The sequence below is a fragment of the Biomphalaria glabrata genome, chromosome 4, assembly GCF_947242115.1.
Source record: "Biomphalaria glabrata chromosome 4, xgBioGlab47.1, whole genome shotgun sequence".
In the NCBI taxonomy this organism is placed as follows: Eukaryota; Metazoa; Mollusca; class Gastropoda; family Planorbidae; genus Biomphalaria; species Biomphalaria glabrata.
In genome coordinates this window covers 2,419,903-2,439,310 of record NC_074714.1, presented here as the reverse complement: position 1 = coordinate 2,439,310, position 19,408 = coordinate 2,419,903, and the positions used below count along the sequence as shown (strand labels likewise).

The window sequence follows — 19,408 nt, the reverse complement described above, 5'->3', positions numbered from 1 at the left end:
AGCCTCAGGATAGAAGACTTAAAAGTAAAGTAGCAATTATGCATAAAACAATGCATAAAACAATGAGCCATAATCTTCAAATACAAATAATAATAATAAAATACTCAGAAATACACAAAGATAAAGGAACATTCCTTGTTCCATACGCTAGGACAAATTAGTACAAAATGTCCTTCTTCCCTAGTGCTATTAGAGCATGGAATGGGTGGGTTGCCTTAGATAGGAAAACCAGTGACTTTACAGAATTTAAGTCAACGGTTAACATGCATGACTAGATGCATGAAGCATAGAACGAAATCATATACTTTTTTGAAGTAACGTCTGTATTATATAAGATAAGATGAGATAGACTTAATCCTAGAGGGGGCAACATCACTGAAATAGAATGTCTAGATAATAGAGGGTGTACAAATGACAGAGAAGAATGGAGAAAGAAGATCGTGTGTGGTGCCCCAACGGTCCAGCACCAACAACAAAAAAGCAACATTTCCGTAGAAAAAAAAAATCCCTTGTTTATGTGTTACACGGGCTTAGACATGGCCCGCAGTTCACGCGATAATATGAAAAACTACTTATTCGTTGTTGTTTAAATTATGTTCCACTTATATGCATACTAAATACAGTGGCGTAACAGGGTACCCGTGGGCCCGGGTTCAAGAATATGTTGATGGGCCCTCCTTTCCCCCGTATGACAAATATTTTGTGTGACAAAGAAATCCAGTAGTTTGTATGTATCGGTACATTTACTACAAGACATTCCAATGCAAGTTCATTAGCACAGCTGACAGAATCATTTAAGACCGTGTTTTAGTATGTTTAAGTACTGTTTAGCACAGTGAACATAATGCGCAAGTGGCAGCTTTTGATGAAACAATAACTGAAGGCTATTGTACTGTCCACTCATATTGAAAAACCATCATGGCCTTTGTGACAAGTCAAAAACTCGCTGTCAGAGTCACTCTAAATTATCACAGCATTAATTATTATTTTTCATTATTTATTTATTTTATTTTAATTATTTGTCCATCCTACCCCTAAATCATTCACCCGCCACACCTTTTCCTCTCCAGGTTAGACTTAGTTGACCACCTTGGAGATAGCTAAGGCGCGTCCAGTCATTTATCTGCCCTTGATCGGGGAAAGATAATCACACTATCTCCTTTGTCTTATCCGCCGGATGTCTGACTGACGGTCGCGGTTGACACCGCCTTGGTTTGAATGCAAGCTAATCCTTCTCCCCCCCCCCCTTCTCTCACGTCTCTCTTTGATCTAAGGGATTACCCTGGTCAACACACCACGTGATATTCCAAGGTGCGGCTCCCACCTCGAGTCAAATTCACCCACGTGTAAGCAATCTTAGCCTTGGACGTTTCCTGTGTCCGCCCACATTTCCCAGGCATATATAAGTAGATTAAATAAAGTCAGACCCTCTCCTTCTCATTCGAGCTGAGCTATCGAATCTGGACTATATCACTTATTCTTTCTCCTAGAGGAATACCTGGTGGTAAGCCGAACTTAATCACAAGTTCCATCTTAATTACTCTGTGTATATTTCCATTGGATTTTATCATGTGTATTTTATTAGTTCATTTATATTTAATTAGTGCATTGTGTATTTCTCACTGGCGTAAGTAGAAAACATAAACATGTGCTATGTATATATTTTAGTATTGCATTAATCTATTAATGCTACGTTGCTCAATTGATCGTTGATGCAACCATGTATATATTTGTACATCTTAGTCTATTTCCTTTATCTCGGTTGGCCGCCTTGATAATTTTACTATCGCACTAATACTGCGCTTAGAAAGGAGATATGAGTTATCTCCCCTGTAATGAATTATCTCCCCTTTACTCATTTTACTCTAAGGAGAGTTGCGCCGCTTGAAGGGACATTCAAGCACGCTCCATTGTTCTCGACCCACGGTCATATGCAAACAAAGCGTCTCGGTCACTGACCACCGCCCAACTCACCCCCCCCCTTTTCTTTCTCTATCCACCTGCGTTGTTTATTTGATATTATTATTTCCCCTTTTATGTACATTTCTATATTGCTACTATCTGCCATCTATTTTCCCAAATCCCATTTGTCATCATCTCCTCATTGTGCTCTAAAGCAATTTCACCAATCTGACGAATGCACCTCAGTCGAGGGCATCGATAAGATGCATGAGAGACATGTCCTAACTTGTCTTTATTTATCCGCAGCCTCCCTCAGGTGTCTGCCTATTTATCGGATCATTTACCTGCCTATTTATCGGATCACTTACCTGCCTATTTGCCTATCACCTATTGCCTAGTTACTGGCTCAACGATCCATTTACCTGCAGTTGTGCTTAGTGCTATTCAGCGCTGCACTTGCCTACTGAGATCTACTCAACTCTACCACTTGGCGCTATCGGCATTGCCCGCCTATTCGACAGCCCACCTGTCAAGCTATTAGGCGCGACTTCCCGTAGATTCAGATCTGTGTGAGACGTCATAGCTACGCCAACCCTCTGCAACTAACTGGACATATCCTGTTACCTACACTGCCCACGGCAGATCAGCTCTGCCCGCAATAACCTTGTGCCCACGGTACCCGGCCACCCGCCCTACTGTGCCCACTACAGATACTAGAACTTGGGACTGAGACTCCGCAAGAACTATATCGCCGGCGTCCCTCTATCCGCTAGAGCGCCACCTACCGCTGCAGAACCTCAAGCCAGGACACAGCCAGCTGCGACATCAACAGGACAACCAGCTAAGTCAGAGGACAAAGTGACATACTCTCTTATTAGGTGCTACAGTGATGATCAAAATACCTTACTAATTAGAGATAGATGCAAACCCTCCCCCTTTTATTCTTATATGTATATTTATGTAAATAAATATTCTTTTATTTTAACTTTTGTATCTATCTTTCATTGCTTTGTCTCGTTGCGTGTCTGCTCCCGATTCATATGCTGATAAGTGGGGGTGTGATAGCATTTAAAAATAATCATCCCCTAGACATAAAACGTGCCAAACACACGTCACCTTTCCCCACCTGTCACATTTTGGCGAGCCCGTCCGTGGATTTAACCCATTAGTACAGCAGGCACGAACAGGCAGCAATAACTAAATTCCATATCAATATTTTTTTTCCTTAAAATATTTATAAGTATCATCACTTCGCATTATTAAGAGTGTCACTTCTGTCATATTTTATTTATTATTATTATTGCATTTCATGTGTAATATTTTCTTGCAGGAACCTTGTGATTAACATAGGCAGACACCACATTCCTTTTGCACTCTTCCCTATAACTTCCAAGTAATTGCTTTCAGCAGCTCCTTCCTCGTCTCCACCTCTTACTCTACTTCTGCTTTATCCCCCTCATTACCCACCCCTCATCATTATGGCCAGCGGCACACGCTCGAAAGCGGACTCTGACATGAAGCAGAAAATGGCTGAATTGAAGGAGTTTGCGGCCACCTTATTTGACGATGAGGCAGAACGGAAAGAATTCGTGAGAGCACGATTTGAGGCGTTTGAAAGGGAGGAAGAAAAAAGAAAGGAGAAGGAAGACGAAAAGGAAGAAAAAAGAAAGGAAGACGAAAAGGAAGAAAGGAGATTAGCAAGGGAGCATGAAATAGCTATGGAAAGGGAGAGAAGGGAAACTGAAACAGCATTGAAGGAAAGGGAAGCGAGAAAGGAAGCTGAAATAGCTATTGCTAAAGAAAGAGAAGTCACCGAGCGGGAAAAGGAAATAACTCTGAGGGAGAAGGAGAAAGAAATAACAGCGAGAGAGAAGATAGCCGCGGACAAAGAGAACGAGGCCGCCCGCCAGGCTTCTTCCGAGTCTCGCCCGGCTAGCCCAGCATCCTTTCAAAGTTCCTTGAACGGTCTGCCCCACATGCCAATGGAGCACTTCGACGACAAGACAGAGAACATCGAAGTTTATCTTGTCCGTTTTGAGGAAGTAGCACGCTTTTACGGTCTGCCAGAGGAGAAATGGTGCTTCCGGCTATCCCAATGCCTCCGAGGCAAAGCCTACGAAGTCTACTCTAAACTTCCCTCCGGCCAGAGAGAGGACTACACAGCCCTCAAACAGGCGCTACTCGTCCAGTTCGAGCTGACCGCCGAGGCCTACCACAAAAAGTTCAGAAGTTCCCGCCTCGAACGCAGAGAGACCTACGGCAACCTCTGCGAAAGGCTGGACAAGTACCTTGTCAGGTGGCACGCCCTCAGCCGGTTGCCAGAGACTTTTGATGGCCTAGCATGCCTCGTCCTCTCTGAGCAACTGTTGGAGTGCATGTCCCCAGAGGTCAGAGTTTATGTCAAGGAGCAACAAGCAACTGCACCCGCTGACATAGCTTCCGCCGCTGACCGGTACTTGAACGCCCGAAAGGACTTAAAAGGCAAGGCTACCGCGACAGACCAGCAAACAGACCAACCAACTTCTCCTGCTCAGTCCAACCTTGCTCCTAAAACTCCTCAGCACAACCTGGCACCAGGTCGGCAATCAGCCCCTCATAGCCACAATAACCGCCCCAACCACCAGTCTCGCTATAACCAGACCAACTACTCTCAGCGTGACTCACGTCATAGCGCGCGTGACAGTAGACCCACTCCACAACGGCAGCAGCAGGCCCCACGGACCCTATCTACGGTGACGCCAGTCTCTCAACCCTCCGCGATCGATCCTTCTGACCAACCGGAGGAGGACACATACTTCGTCTCCACGATGGCCGTGGTTCCTCAACCCACTGCCATTGATCTCGGCCAACCAGAACTCCCACCAGTGCTACCTCACCCCACCTCTTCTCCTCCGGGAGTAGAGAACATTCTGGCCAACGGTGTTGAAGTCTTGGGCCTTTACGACTCAGGCTGTTCGTTCGGCGCGGTTATAAATAGAACGCTGATTGACCCATCGGATCTCACTGGTGGAACAGTGACAATCCAGTCCATAGACCGTGGCACTCCTCCGCAGGTTCTACCTGTCGCGAGGGTACACGTGGAGTGCAGATACGTACATGGCACCATTGATGCCGCCGTCATGGACACGCCAGTGTATGATTTCATTCTAGGCTCCAAATATGTCCCTCTTGGAGTAGTCAACAAGCCATACTTCTCTCTGCCCGTCGGTAGATCGACGAAGCAGAAACGTGGCAGCAACCAGCCGGTTGGAAGCCCTGGTCGCCACACTCACCCGCCCGGTCCCGACTCATCGGCGAAGCTCAAACCACTCCGCCCTGGCATTGACTCTGCTAGGAAGTCACGAGTTAAGTCGCATACCCGCACTCGTGAGGGTCTACTTGACCCAGGCTACTCAGCCAAAATCACGCAACATTCCTCTGACATTGACAGTGTCAGAATGCCCCGAGGTAAGATGAACCCTTGCTCTCGTGGACTTGCTCCTCTTCATGGCTCCTCGGCCACCATTCCGAATCAACCTCTCCCTGGCATTGATAGTGTCAGGAAGTCACGAGGTAAGCCGAACCCTCGCGCTCGTCAAGACTATTCTCACCCTGGCCCCTCAGCCACCATTCAATATCAACCTTTCCCTGGCATTAACCGTGTCAGGAGGCCACGATGTAAGCCAGATTATCGCACTCGTGGGGACGTTCTCAGGCAGAACTCCACATTCTTTATCAGGCCACTCTTCCCTGACATTGATCGTGTCAGACGATACCGAGGTAAGCTGACCACTTACTCTCGTGAAGAAGCGCCTCATAGCGGCTTAGGAGGTAAGCCCCAACGGGCACACGTACCTTGGGCACCCCGCCTAAGCCCCAATCACCCTCCCCAATCCGCCCCAGGAAGGAAATATAACTCATCCAATCGCCCAATCTACTCTCCCAAGCAACCCCATGTGTTTCACTCAGGTGACTACCTACTCAGGGACGGAAAGTAGACCACGGACAGACTTGGACAGACTCTCCTCCTGGCATGGCTACCCCTTATTTTTCCAGATTTTTTTTCTAATGCTGTGATAACAACTGATCTTAAAGTTAGAGTGACATCAGTCTGCTCGCACTTTATGGATCTTTCTGCGATAGATCCATCTTGGCGGCGGCGTATGTGACAAGTCAAAAACTCGCTGTCAGAGTCACTCTAAATTATCACAGCATTAATTATTATTTTTCATTATTTATTTATTTTATTTTAATTATTTGTCCATCCTACCCCTAAATCATTCACCCGCCACACCTTTTCCTCTCCAGGTTAGACTTAGTTGACCACCTTGGAGATAGCTAAGGCGCGTCCAGTCATTTATCTGCCCTTGATCGGGGAAAGATAATCACACTATCTCCTTTGTCTTATCCGCCGGATGTCTGACTGACGGTCGCGGTTGACACCGCCTTGGTTTGAATGCAAGCTAATCCTTCTCCCCCCCCCCCCTTCTCTCACGTCTCTCTTTGATCTAAGGGATTACCCTGGTCAACACACCACGTGATATTCCAAGGTGCGGCTCCCACCTCGAGTCAAATTCACCCACGTGTAAGCAATCTTAGCCTTGGACGTTTCCTGTGTCCGCCCACATTTCCCAGGCATATATAAGTAGATTAAATAAAGTCAGACCCTCTCCTTCTCATTCGAGCTGAGCTATCGAATCTGGACTATATCACTTATTCTTTCTCCTAGAGGAATACCTGGTGGTAAGCCGAACTTAATCACAAGTTCCATCTTAATTACTCTGTGTATATTTCCATTGGATTTTATCATGTGTATTTTATTAGTTCATTTATATTTAATTAGTGCATTGTGTATTTCTCACTGGCGTAAGTAGAAAACATAAACATGTGCTATGTATATATTTTAGTATTGCATTAATCTATTAATGCTACGTTGCTCAATTGATCGTTGATGCAACCATGTATATATTTGTACATCTTAGTCTATTTCCTTTATCTCGGTTGGCCGCCTTGATAATTTTACTATCGCACTAATACTGCGCTTAGAAAGGAGATATGAGTTATCTCCCCTGTAATGAATTATCTCCCCTTTACTCATTTTACTCTAAGGAGAGTTGCGCCGCTTGAAGGGACATTCAAGCACGCTCCATTGTTCTCGACCCACGGTCATATGCAAACAAAGCGTCTCGGTCACTGACCACCGCCCAACTCACCCCCCCCCCTTTTCTTTCTCTATCCACCTGCGTTGTTTATTTGATATTATTATTTCCCCTTTTATGTACATTTCTATATTGCTACTATCTGCCATCTATTTTCCCAAATCCCATTTGTCATCATCTCCTCATTGTGCTCTAAAGCAATTTCACCAATCTGACGAATGCACCTCAGTCGAGGGCATCGATAAGATGCATGAGAGACATGTCCTAACTTGTCTTTATTTATCCGCAGCCTCCCTCAGGTGTCTGCCTATTTATCGGATCATTTACCTGCCTATTTATCGGATCACTTACCTGCCTATTTGCCTATCACCTATTGCCTAGTTACTGGCTCAACGATCCATTTACCTGCAGTTGTGCTTAGTGCTATTCAGCGCTGCACTTGCCTACTGAGATCTACTCAACTCTACCACTTGGCGCTATCGGCATTGCCCGCCTATTCGACAGCCCACCTGTCAAGCTATTAGGCGCGACTTCCCGTAGATTCAGATCTGTGTGAGACGTCATAGCTACGCCAACCCTCTGCAACTAACTGGACATATCCTGTTACCTACACTGCCCACGGCAGATCAGCTCTGCCCGCAATAACCTTGTGCCCACGGTACCCGGCCACCCGCCCTACTGTGCCCACTACAGATACTAGAACTTGGGACTGAGACTCCGCAAGAACTATATCGCCGGCGTCCCTCTATCCGCTAGAGCGCCACCTACCGCTGCAGAACCTCAAGCCAGGACACAGCCAGCTGCGACATCAACAGGACAACCAGCTAAGTCAGAGGACAAAGTGACATACTCTCTTATTAGGTGCTACAGTGATGATCAAAATACCTTACTAATTAGAGATAGATGCAAACCCTCCCCCTTTTATTCTTATATGTATATTTATGTAAATAAATATTCTTTTATTTTAACTTTTGTATCTATCTTTCATTGCTTTGTCTCGTTGCGTGTCTGCTCCCGATTCATATGCTGATAAGTGGGGGTGTGATAGCATTTAAAAATAATCATCCCCTAGACATAAAACGTGCCAAACACACGTCACCTTTCCCCACCTGTCACAGCCTTGGCATCATAAGTAATTTAAAGAAAGATGGTGATATTTTATTATTTAAGAGTATTTGTTTATTCAATCCTGCAGACTTCTGGTTCTCACAAATATGAAAACCCGTAAATGACAAATTTCTTTGGGTAGTTCTTCATCAGAGTTCGCAAAACATTTTAAGAAAAAATGCAAATTTAATATTTTTTTTTATTGTCTTTGAGTGCTGTCAATCATGATAGAGAAAAATGGTACAGATAGGATTTGGATTTTCTTTAGTATTTGTGATAAAATTGCATTGCCCAACGGGTCTATTATTTTGAATCTGTGGGTCGAAGTAAAGGCTAATGTTTTCGTTGTCTTAAGAATTTATGTACTGCCAAGACATTGTCGTTGTTACTTATGTCACCAAAACGACACTCTTCGCGATGACCACTAAATGAATGGTTGTTTCTTGCTAAACTTAAAATTAACATTCACTGTGCAATGAGTTACTCTCAACTTCTTCAATATGTTCCTTTAATTACAGTGAAATTTACACCGTCCGCAGTTCTCGGACGTTCATGTTGTCTGTATGTTGGGCAAGCTTGTTAATGAAGTTAATAAGTAATTAGTAGGCCTATCATTTATCTTTTTGACGATTCGATTGGAAAAGTAATTAGTAGGCCTATCATTTTTTTTTTAATTTGACGATACGGTTGGAAAACATGAAACATTGATGCTGTCTCAGGGTATAAACCCGAGACCATCGAGACTATCCGAATGACTGCCCAGTGCACAGCCATTCAAGTGAAAGACACTATTCCATGATAAATGTATTTATCGCTCTATCTTAAAACTTTTCTTTTATAAACCTCCTCCCCAATTCAGTCACAATAAGTAGCTAAAAAATCAACATCTTTAATGTTTCCCTAAGTAAAAAAAAAACAGAACATGATTTTTTGTTTGTTTATTATCTAATTTTAAGATTAAATCTAGATTTCCGGTAATAGAATATAAAACAATGCTTACTTTTAAAAAAAAAGGTAACACTATCAACGGTTTAATTAACATAGCGGAAAAAAAAAAACAACAAAACAAAAGGAGTATAGGACCCAACGGTCACCATCAACGCACCGTCACAACATTACAATAAACCTGTTGAAAGCAGTTCCTTACACTGACCCTAGGTGAAAACACGGGTTTGATATGACGTTTAGGATATTTTAAGGACATATTTTTTTTTTTACCATTTTTTTTTTTTTTACAAAATTGCATTGTAGGGTAAGCCACTATTGGTCATTAGTTATGGACCAGGCGGTATGAAACCCCTACGCGCCATGTAGTCCCTTATTTAGACTTGAAAAGGCCTTAAGCTATTTAAGATATGGGGCTCCATATTTCCAGATACGCATGACGCGTAGGACGTAATCATCTTCTTTTTTGAAGTAACGTCTGTATTATATAAGAAGATATTGTATGTAACTACTAACTACTAAATATTTCTTGGAGCCCCTAAGCTAGAGTTAATGTTGTATAGAGGTAAATCCGACCCTGGCCCCATGGTTGTTACACCATCGGGTGTGGGCCCTTAAATGGTCGTGAGCCCGGGTTCATTGAACTCCTTAGCGCCATGAATGCTACTTACTTACTTACTTAGACTTAGGTCCTCCCGCGCCGTTCGGCGCATTAGGCGGCAAGCTGTCTTCATAAAGATCTGTCATTGGCAATGTCTGACGCCTCCTCCCACCTGGTTTCCACTGTTCTGAAGTCCTCCATGAAGGTGTGTCGCCAAGTAATACAAGGACGTCCCTGTTAGCGCTTTCCTCGTATTGGCTTCCATGTTATCGCAACTCTTGGTGTGAGCTATTCATTTTGTCGTAGAACATGTCCCGCAAACCTCATGCGACGCTCTGTCACAACCTCACTAAGTGTTCGACTCCCAGTTCGGCATAGGATTTCCTTGTTTGAGACCCGATCTGTGTAACTGACTCCCAAAATCCGTCTCAGCCATTTTTGTTGAGCCACATTTGGTCTTTTCTCAATTTTGACCGATGACTTCCATGTCTCACATGCATATGTAGCAGTTGGAATGACGATTGTGTTGAGAAGGTGTATTTTTGTCTCAAGTCCAATGGCTTGGCTAGTCCAAATAAGCTGCAGCCTTTATAAATGCTCCCTGCCTTTCCTTTTCGGCACGCTACATCATGGTAGGCATCCCCATCATTTGTTATGATGCTGCCAAGGTACGTGAACTTGTCCAGCTCTTCAAGCTTTGACTCGCCAAGTCTGACGGGGGCACCCTTTGCCTTATATCCCACTCGCAAAATTTTAGTCTTATCCAAGTTTATGCGGAGGCCAATTTTGGGTGCCTCTCTGTCTAGGCTCTCCGTCATTTCTTGAATGCATTTATTTGTAGCCCCGAGTAGTGCAACATCATCAGCAAAGTCCAAGTCCGTCAATCGGAGTTGTTCACGCCATGGAATACCAAAGGCAGTCGCCACTGACTTAATATATTTTTTCTCTTTAAAAGTAAAAGTAACCTTTTTTTTTTTTAAATGTAGTAGTTATTATGACCGAACTTACTTAACTTTGTAATAGGCCTACAATTGTAGAAAAAATGTTGACAAAAATCTAAAACCATTTGCATTGCTGTGTTAAAAATATGGTATATAGTCGTCTCCCTTACCAAATAGCCTCCAGTGTTAGTTTCAAAGTTATATATCTATATGTGCCAGGGCATGATTGTCAAGGGCCCTCACTCCCTTCTAAACTTATTTCCGGAAGTACCTAAGACGTTATTGTTGCTAGATCTAATCTAGTAGATTCTAGCCTCTAGGCTTTTTGTCTAGGAATACTATCTATATTAATATTGTTTTTGTTGATATACAGGATTACCAAATATTTGATAAATCTGAATCTAACCTAAATTTTCAAAGTATTCCATGAATAATAACAGATAACTAGATAGTAGATCTACTAAAATCTACTTCTGTATTTACTACTTGATCTAGATCTAGATTCTAAATCTAGATCTAGATCTACGTTGTCGTTAAAAAAAGTTAAAAATATAAAACAAGGAACTTCAAATTCAAGACACTCAAGTCTACTTTAGACTAGTCTAGACTCTAATATAGATCTAGAATTATATGAATAGATACAGAATCTAGTCTGCTAGAATAATCTAGATCTAGATGATAATCAAGTCTAGAACTAGCTAGAGTCAGCTAGTGCTAGACTAGACTTCTTCAAGTTCTTGAACCATCTTTTGGAAGTTTGCCGAAGTTTTTTTTATCACTTAAATTTAAGTTGAAAACTTTTAAATAAACATTATTAGTAATTTATAGATCTAGACATCATCTACTGAAGTCCAGTGTAGTACTCTAACTCTAGGTGTAATCTAAGCCTTCGAGTCTGCCAAGCCTAGACTCTAGACTCTAAACCCTGTAGACTCTTGTCTAAAGTCTAAATCTAGCCAATGTTTACCATGAAATAAAATGGGCCAGGCTGCATCAAGTGTTTCAAAACTTGTCTCCAGTCCTATAACTTGGTTTCGAGGATCAGATAAACAGAAACGCTCTGACGGATTAACACAAAATGGATTGATACCCAAGGGTGCCACTCTGTTTGTGTTCAAAAGACGAGGGTAAATGAACTCTTGTATTGTTTAATTTAATTTTTTGATTTTAAAAAAAAAGATTTTTTCAGGGCAAACCAGAATGAACAAGAAGGCCATGTTACCAGTCAAAAAATTATTATTTTTCTGAGCAATGTCAGTTGTAACCATTTAAAACATTTCAACTTATTTGACCGTTGTGGATTTCATGCGCATGTGATTTGGTGGACAGGTCTAGGTTATAGCAGTTTAGCAATTGATGATATGCCTTTCATAAATATCGACCCAAACAGATCATAAAAAAGCCTCATATTGCTTTATAAATAATGTGTCTATTCTATTTTTATGTATATTTACAAACCAAATTACAAATTGACCCATGGCAGGCCATGCACTCAACGTATTAGATATTTATATTATAATTATATATATTTAAAGATATATATATCCAATAGAATACCGGTATATATAACAAATATTTTTTATTCTCCTCATTCAATTATTCAACGGGATCAAATAACTTCTTGATTTTCTCTCAAATGAAATCATCATTAAAATGAATTATAAATATATATTTAATTATAAATTTCAGGAAGTCAAATTAAAAATTATATATATTATAAAATTAAAAAATATAATATGTATATATATATATATATTTAAATCTTATATTACAAATTCTAGAAGTTACTTCAAAAGAGAAGATAATTACATCATACTCATATCCATTTGTTAATCTAGTCATTCATGCTAATTAGAGAACTTGGTCCATCAATTAAAAAAATGAATTTTAAAAATAGGTCATGCCTGAAATAAAATAAAAAAGGTCGAGATCATAAGGTTAAGTATTCAATCCAATCATTCAAAAAAAAGATTTTTAATGATACATAAAAGGGAATAGTAGTTTATGGTTTCAAAGAGAACAGCAGCCACTAATCTTATCAAGAAGATAATTACCATATTTTCGCACATATAACCCGCAGGTTATACATGTTTTTACAAACAGCTGTGGGGGGTTACAAATGTACAGGTTTTACAAAATTTATTTTACTCATAAACATAGAAAAACGGAAACTATGGACATACTATGCGTCATCCATCCCAGTGACACTACAGCCCATGGAAGGCCTTGGCCTGCACATCTTTCCATTCTGATCTATCTTGGACTTAACTTCTCCATACCTGGACTATTAGCTTGTAGATTGGTGAACATTCTCTGTTCTCTGACATTCTTTCAAGGTGTGACCTGACGAATGCAACCTTTTCCTTTTTAATTACATCACCATGAAGGGGTCTTCATACAGCTGGTATATTTCTTGGTTAGAAGAGTCCTCCATCCTGTTTCCTCGTGTATGGCACCATGGTCTTTAACTCTTTCTCTCCCAACGATACCAATGTTGATTTGACCCCATTAAATTAAATTAATTTTTGGTTTTATAAGCTTTAATTTGTATTATAAAAAGAGCATAATTATATGCCTAATAGAACATTTCTTGATTACATACTAAAAAGTGATATTGAAGGGTAGTGAAACACAAATGAGCAAAATGAATAAATGGGTCGGAATGTGGAAAATAATTGTGGAGAGAGAAGAGTTTTTATACCTCCTTTAGTTCGCTGTGTGGTTGTGAAATGGAAAATTTTATGAACTTCTCATTCTAAACCTCAAGAAAACAATTAGTACCGATGATAGTACTTTATGTACTGGTAGTTTACGGCATGTCACACTTCGCACACGTGAGGGTATATAAGGGTGTGGTTTGTATGATTTTGTTTTTACTTATTTTGTAATTTGTATGGGGTATCCGCATATGCAGGGTGAATGTGCGAAAATACACCATCTTTCAATCCAGTCATGCATGTTAATCATTGACTTAATAAGTTACAAGTTGGTTTTCCTTGCTGATTCAAGCCATGTATTCCATGCTCTAATGGCAATAGGGAAGATAGAGCTTTAGTACAAATTTGTCCTAGCATGTGGATTAAGAAATTTGCCTTTATTTGTTTGTCTGAGTATTTTATTAAGCTGTGTTTTTGTGTTTGTAAGTTATGGTTCAGTGTTTTATGTATAATTGCCACTTACTTTTTAGTCTTCTGTCCTGAAGTGTCTCTAAATTTAGAGGTTTCTCTAATGGTGTTACTCTAGTCAAATATATTGGTCTATTGTTGCGTCTGATCTAGTTTGTTAATGTTTCCTTGAGCTGAGGGGTCCAAACAGATGTATGTATATGTGTGTCAGTTGTGATGTAAGAACATAATAAAAACATTATATAAATAGTCTTCCATTCATAGATATTTATAGAGATTACCATATAATTCTATTTGTTTCTTTTTTTTTTTAGTTCCATGTTCTTTGATGAAGATGGAGATTTGGCTCATGAGTTTTACTGTGAAGAAAAAGATATCCACACCAAGAAAGTTGTTATGAGACAATACAATAGAAATTTGATACCAGAAGTAGGTCCGCTTTCAATTCAAAATTACAAACGTAAACATGAGAGCTAAAATGACAAAGTAATCTAAAAAACTGGGAAAAATTGTTTTAAACTTCCACATCTTTTCCAGTCTGTTATAAATAAGGGTGTGAATATTTATATTCAATTTACCTGTTATTAAACAAACATTAGTCTGGGAAGTACCGGTAGTAGTAAAATTTAAAAGTTCTCCTTTCAGACCATGCAGTCTGTTGGGCTGATGATGTAAAGGTCATCTTTCTATGTGGCCCATGCAAAAGAGGATGTCCTGTTGCCAACACAATGACTAACCACCTTTATTTTTCCCCAACTAATGTCAGGTGCCCAATAGAGCTGGGTGGACTCGGAGGTGCCCTAAAGATCCCAATCATTCTGATTTTTTTATCGAGGACCATGTGTCTTTCCAGATTGTTTTTAAGTTTTGCAACTGCTGCTGTGGACTGTGCCATTCTGGCCAGTAGTTCAGTTTTGGTCATTGCTGACTGGAGAAGACCTTAATGAGTAAAAACTTTAAAATGTTATTTTTATTGATGGTAGGCTGGCCACATGTCTTGTGATTGTTTTTAAGTTTTGCAAGTGCTTCTGTGGACTGTGCAATTCTGGCCAGTCATTCAGTTTTGGTAATTGCTGACTGGGGAAGACCTTAAAGAGTAAAATTTTTAAAATGTTATTTTTATTGATGGTAGGCTGGCCACATGTCTTGTGCTTCCCTTCTATCTATGGTCCTAAATTCTTACCCTGCTCTGCTTCATCCCTTGTCCATTTATTGATGGTAGGCTGGGCCACATGTCTTGTGCTTCCCTTCTATCTATGGTCCTAAATTCTTACACTGCTCTGCATCATCCCTTGTCCATCTATTGATGGTAGGCTGGCCACATGTCTTGTGCTTCACTTCTATCTATGGTCCTAAATTCTTACCCTGCTCTGCTTCATCCCTTGTCCTCCTCTAGAACATTAGGAATGTGAATCCCAATATTGAAACTGTAGGTGTGTTTGAATAGTGTTTAGCATCTTTATCCTGGATGCTTTTGTTTGGACAAGCAGCCTTCTGTAATGATGTTTGACATATTACTATTCTTTGTACATTTATTATGTCAGACCTTGTGATCCATGATTGTTGTAAAGGTCATCTTTTTCCATGGCTCACTATTAACATGGGTGTCATGGGGCCAGCACAACAACCAACTGCCTTTACTTTTCCAAGTAATGTCAGGTACCTATAACAGTTGGCTGGACTCAGGCACATCCTAAAATTAGTAATTCCAGTGTTGACTGGGATTTGAATTTATGACCACTTGTTTTGGAATACAAGTGCTTTACCCCTTAGCTACCATGTCCCTTGTACCGTTTAAGGCTAGGTCATATTGCGGAAACACTGGGGGCCAATCATAACTCAGATGTATTTTAAATTCACTTGTATATAATACGAATTACATCACTGTTTTACTTTTTCTAGACAGCATCTATAAATATTTTGTAAATAACTGTTCTTTCTAACCTGATATATTTAATTCTAGATTTTTTTGTTTTGTTTTTCAGGGAGACGTAGATTTGCCCTATCCAAGACTTCATGGTGACCTACCAGTCATTTTATTTGACACATCTAGCCTTCAGATTCAGCCTTCGTCCCCACCACATTCAGCAGGATGAGGAAAAAATGTGACCAATAGATCCTCTAGACCTGACCATCTTCAGTGGTGACTGGTGACTTGAGAAAAAGGAAATTTCTGTTGTATCTGTTTTATTTATTATAAATCAATGAGGTTTTCATTGTGCGTTTGATCTTTGGCAGTCAAAGATGATTTGCGGTAACTTGTATATGCCCTAATGAGTATGTGTCATTTCCCATTGCATACAAACCATTTTGGTTTCTCATGTCCACTGGTTGTTTGTGAGGCTCTACTCTGTATCGGTGAAGAGGCTTTTATCACTGATGTTTTGATGTTGTACATAGCAAAGATATATTCATTACTAGTCTGTGATACACAGTTGGGCCAGCAAAGTGAATCATTTAAAAATGTTCTTTTATTAAGCTAAAGTTTCTTTTTTTTTTTTTCATCAACATTTAATAATTTATAATGTTTGTTTTTTTTTCATTATAGGAAGCAAACTTGTATTTTCAGTTTATTTTTTTTATCCATTTCTTTTTTTTTTTTTTTTTTATTAATTTGGGAAAAAAATCATAAGTTGTTTAAAAATCAAAAACTAAAAAATTTTTTTGTTGTCATTTCATAAATTCTACAACATAATTAAATTATTTATAACTTTCATCATAATCTAAAGAGTAGCTATAGAGGTTTCATAAAAAGAGAACATACTTAATTAAATCAAAATATCCGTTTCTATTTTTACCTGTTGTCATTTGCAATTATCTTTCTTACTGACATTATATAATATTGATTTTGTGAAAATGTATTCTTTAAAAAAAAGAAGACTTTAAAGAAACAAACATTTTAAATCAAACACTTTAACAGTCTTGGCTGCCTGGTCATGCGATATGCACTCTAGATTATTGTATGGTCGTCTCCATGGTCCTGGGTTCATATCCTACCCACTGCCATCCACCGTCGTCCTGCGGGAGGTTTGGACTAGGAATTAGATTATCTTAAACTCTGACAGAACATGTAAAACAAATTTACAAACTCTTTAAGTTAGACAAAGTGAAAATGAAATTGTTTTTAGATTTTTAAATAGAATAGATCAGTGACATTGTTCAATGATTGTTGGTACCTGTGGGGTATTGGTACTGACAATTCTACCAAAACTTTATAATTAATAATCATCTGAATAGAAGATTTTGTTCTTGTTCTGAGAATATGCTGTAATTTGTATATTTCACTACATGACATTTCATCATTGTCATATTGTTACTTTGATTTTCTTAAAATTTAAAATATCTTAAATACTGTACCCGTACTGTGATGTCTTTTTAATAAGAGATTTAAAAGTGTGCAGGAACTAAGTCATTAGTTTTAGTAGCAGACAAAGCACCACTCTAAGGAAAAGAGAGTTTCATTATCATTTCATCCATGTGACAGTCATTTCAACTTACTGTTCCTCATACAAAGGGAGAACATCTTCTGTTCTTTTTGAATGTATTGAGGGATATGGAGAATGATTCAGAAACAAAAAAAAAACTTTTCACTCATTAGCCATATCTATGCTGTAATAAATTCTATCTGCAGCAGTTTCTTGCTGTTTTTTACTTGGTTATTGGCTGTTCACGTCAAGCATTGCTTTGATATTTATTCACATTTGTTTTTATAGATGTGTCAGATGATTTTGTTTTTAGGTTTATTGTTATGGACAAATTCTTCTTCTTCTTCTAGCCAGCTTTATTGCTGCTGAGCTGTGAGCTCTTTTGCAGACTGTGCCAAGGAAAAAAAGTGTGCTGTTTTTTATCGACAAATAAGATGAAGAGTCGGACAAATGAGGTGAACACTCATGGACAAATGGGTCGAGACATGAAAAAATGGGGTAATAACATGTGGGAAAATGGTGTTAAGACTTGACTTTTTTGTGCAGTTTGTGACCACTTAATTGCCGTGGTTGTAAACTAATCAGAGCTTCTCCATAGATTCAATGTGCCCGTTATTCTGGTTGTTTTTTTTTCTCTCTTTATTGCTCTTCTATCACGAAGTTTAGTTTTCTTTTTGCAGCACTTCCCTGCTACTTTGTGGTTCGTTGATCGTGGACTTGGTGGTTTTGAACAAAAATGTGGGACTGGAATGAATCAACCAGTGAGGGAACACTGGCCATTACACTGCATATCAACAGATTTGATGGATGTGAACATTTCTCTCTAGAGAGATAAATAGACTTTGATAAGTGTAATTATTGTTGGTGTGGTTGTATGTGTTAAAATTATTTAAAGTACTGGAATAGAATTATGTAAGAATTATAGTCAAATCTTCCAAAAGTGAGATGATTGCTTTGTTCACATTTTTTTTTTGTGTGATGAGAATCCTGATTGATCACAAAATTTCATTTTTTGGTCAGGTCTCACAGAATTGACAATCAACATTTTTTTGGTTTAACTAAATTGTATAGATTTTCTTCCTCCTAACATTTCTCAATTTTTTGTTTTTAAAATTTAAGGACTAGAAAATGTTTTTCTGTCATTCATACTTAATCATCTATGGCCAGGGGCATTGTCTTGCCGATAATCACATGTGGTTGAGAAAGTTTAAAATGTTGATTCAAAGACCTACCTGCCTGAGCTGTCACTTAGCAGTCTAAACAGTCATGTTTTAAAACTATTTGCTAAGTCTCTACTAGCTTGTTTTATTGGTTTTTATTCATAACTCAAGATCTGGCAATGTATAACAGTTTACAGTAACATCACATTTAATATCAAAAGATATTGATTAGATTTCCAGTCTGATATTTTTTCTTCCTGTGTTGTGGCTGTATTGTGGTTGCACTTGTTATTTGAAATAAATTGACATGCTCTATTGATTTGATGCCGTTCATGATGACAATGTTATTAAATCAATTAAAATGATCAAACTCAACGTTAGTAAAAATATTTTTTTTTTTACGTTTGTTTTTCTATTTAAATTTTTTTTCGTGTAGAATCAAATAAAGAAATATTTGCTAATACAAAGAAACCAAACCTGAACTACTGGCCAGAGAATTGCACAGTCTACAGCAGTACTTGGAAAGCTCAAAACCATCTAGAAAGATTATTATTATTATTAAACTTAAAAATCAAAACTTAACAAAAGATTGTGATGGAGAAGATTTACCAATTTAAATTTTCCATCACAAAAACAGATACTGGAACTCATTTTTTGCCCTTGCAATAAAATCATTTAATTAATGATATAATCAAAAGCATAAAGGACTCCCAAATGGATTTAGATCAGTGATTCCAAAAGTGGTCTATAAAGCCCCCAGGGGTCTACAGAAGTGAAAAAATAAATTTGAGATCTATAACCTGTAAATGACTGTCTACAATAGTAGATTTCATATAAGCATGTCGAGACTTTTAATTTGATTTCCCATTAATTAATGACCATTAATGATATTAAGTCTTACGCACATTTGATTTGTGCTTCATTAGTTAATTCCTCTAATTTTAACCCTGTTAGTTGAATGAATTATATTTATTTTTAAATTTTAACATCTTATTTTAAATAGCTTAATTTTGTCTACATGAAAGTAATATTGTATGTGGCCAAATCTAAAATGAAATGTAGAC

General features: G+C 38.9%; 2 protein-coding genes across 2 annotated transcripts; both read left to right on the top strand.

Moving 5' to 3' along the window:
* Positions 1-1,460: 1,460 nt before the first annotated feature.
* On the top strand, positions 1,461-5,879 carry LOC129925752 (uncharacterized). Its single transcript, XM_056026174.1, has 2 exons — positions 1,461-1,504; positions 2,209-5,879. Exon 2 carries the CDS (start codon positions 3,381-3,383, stop codon positions 5,877-5,879), a length of 2,499 nt encoding a protein of 832 aa, XP_055882149.1. The 5' UTR covers positions 1,461-1,504; positions 2,209-3,380.
* A 5,112-nt stretch (positions 5,880-10,991) lies between these two features.
* LOC129925879 (tumor suppressor candidate 2-like) lies at positions 10,992-18,731 on the top strand. Its single transcript, XM_056027288.1, has 3 exons — positions 10,992-11,761; positions 14,074-14,188; positions 15,745-18,731. The coding sequence occupies exons 1-3, from the start codon at positions 11,613-11,615 to the stop codon at positions 15,853-15,855; spliced, it is 375 nt and encodes a 124-aa protein (XP_055883263.1). The 5' UTR covers positions 10,992-11,612; the 3' UTR covers positions 15,856-18,731.
* The last annotated feature ends 677 nt before the right edge of the window (positions 18,732-19,408 follow it).

Excerpts from the sequence above, each read along its gene's own strand:
- LOC129925752 (XM_056026174.1), top strand. The coding sequence starts at position 3,381 with ATGGCCAGCGGCACACGCTCGAAAGCGGACTCTGACATGAAGCAGAAA.
- LOC129925879 (XM_056027288.1), top strand. The coding sequence starts at position 11,613 with ATGGGCCAGGCTGCATCAAGTGTTTCAAAACTTGTCTCCAGTCCTATA. Across the intron at positions 11,762-14,073 it reads TTTGTGTTCAAAAGACGAGG|TTCCATGTTCTTTGATGAAG; the intron begins GTAAATGAACTC and ends TTTTTTTTTTAG. Across the intron at positions 14,189-15,744 it reads ATAGAAATTTGATACCAGAA|GGAGACGTAGATTTGCCCTA; the intron begins GTAGGTCCGCTT and ends TTTGTTTTTCAG.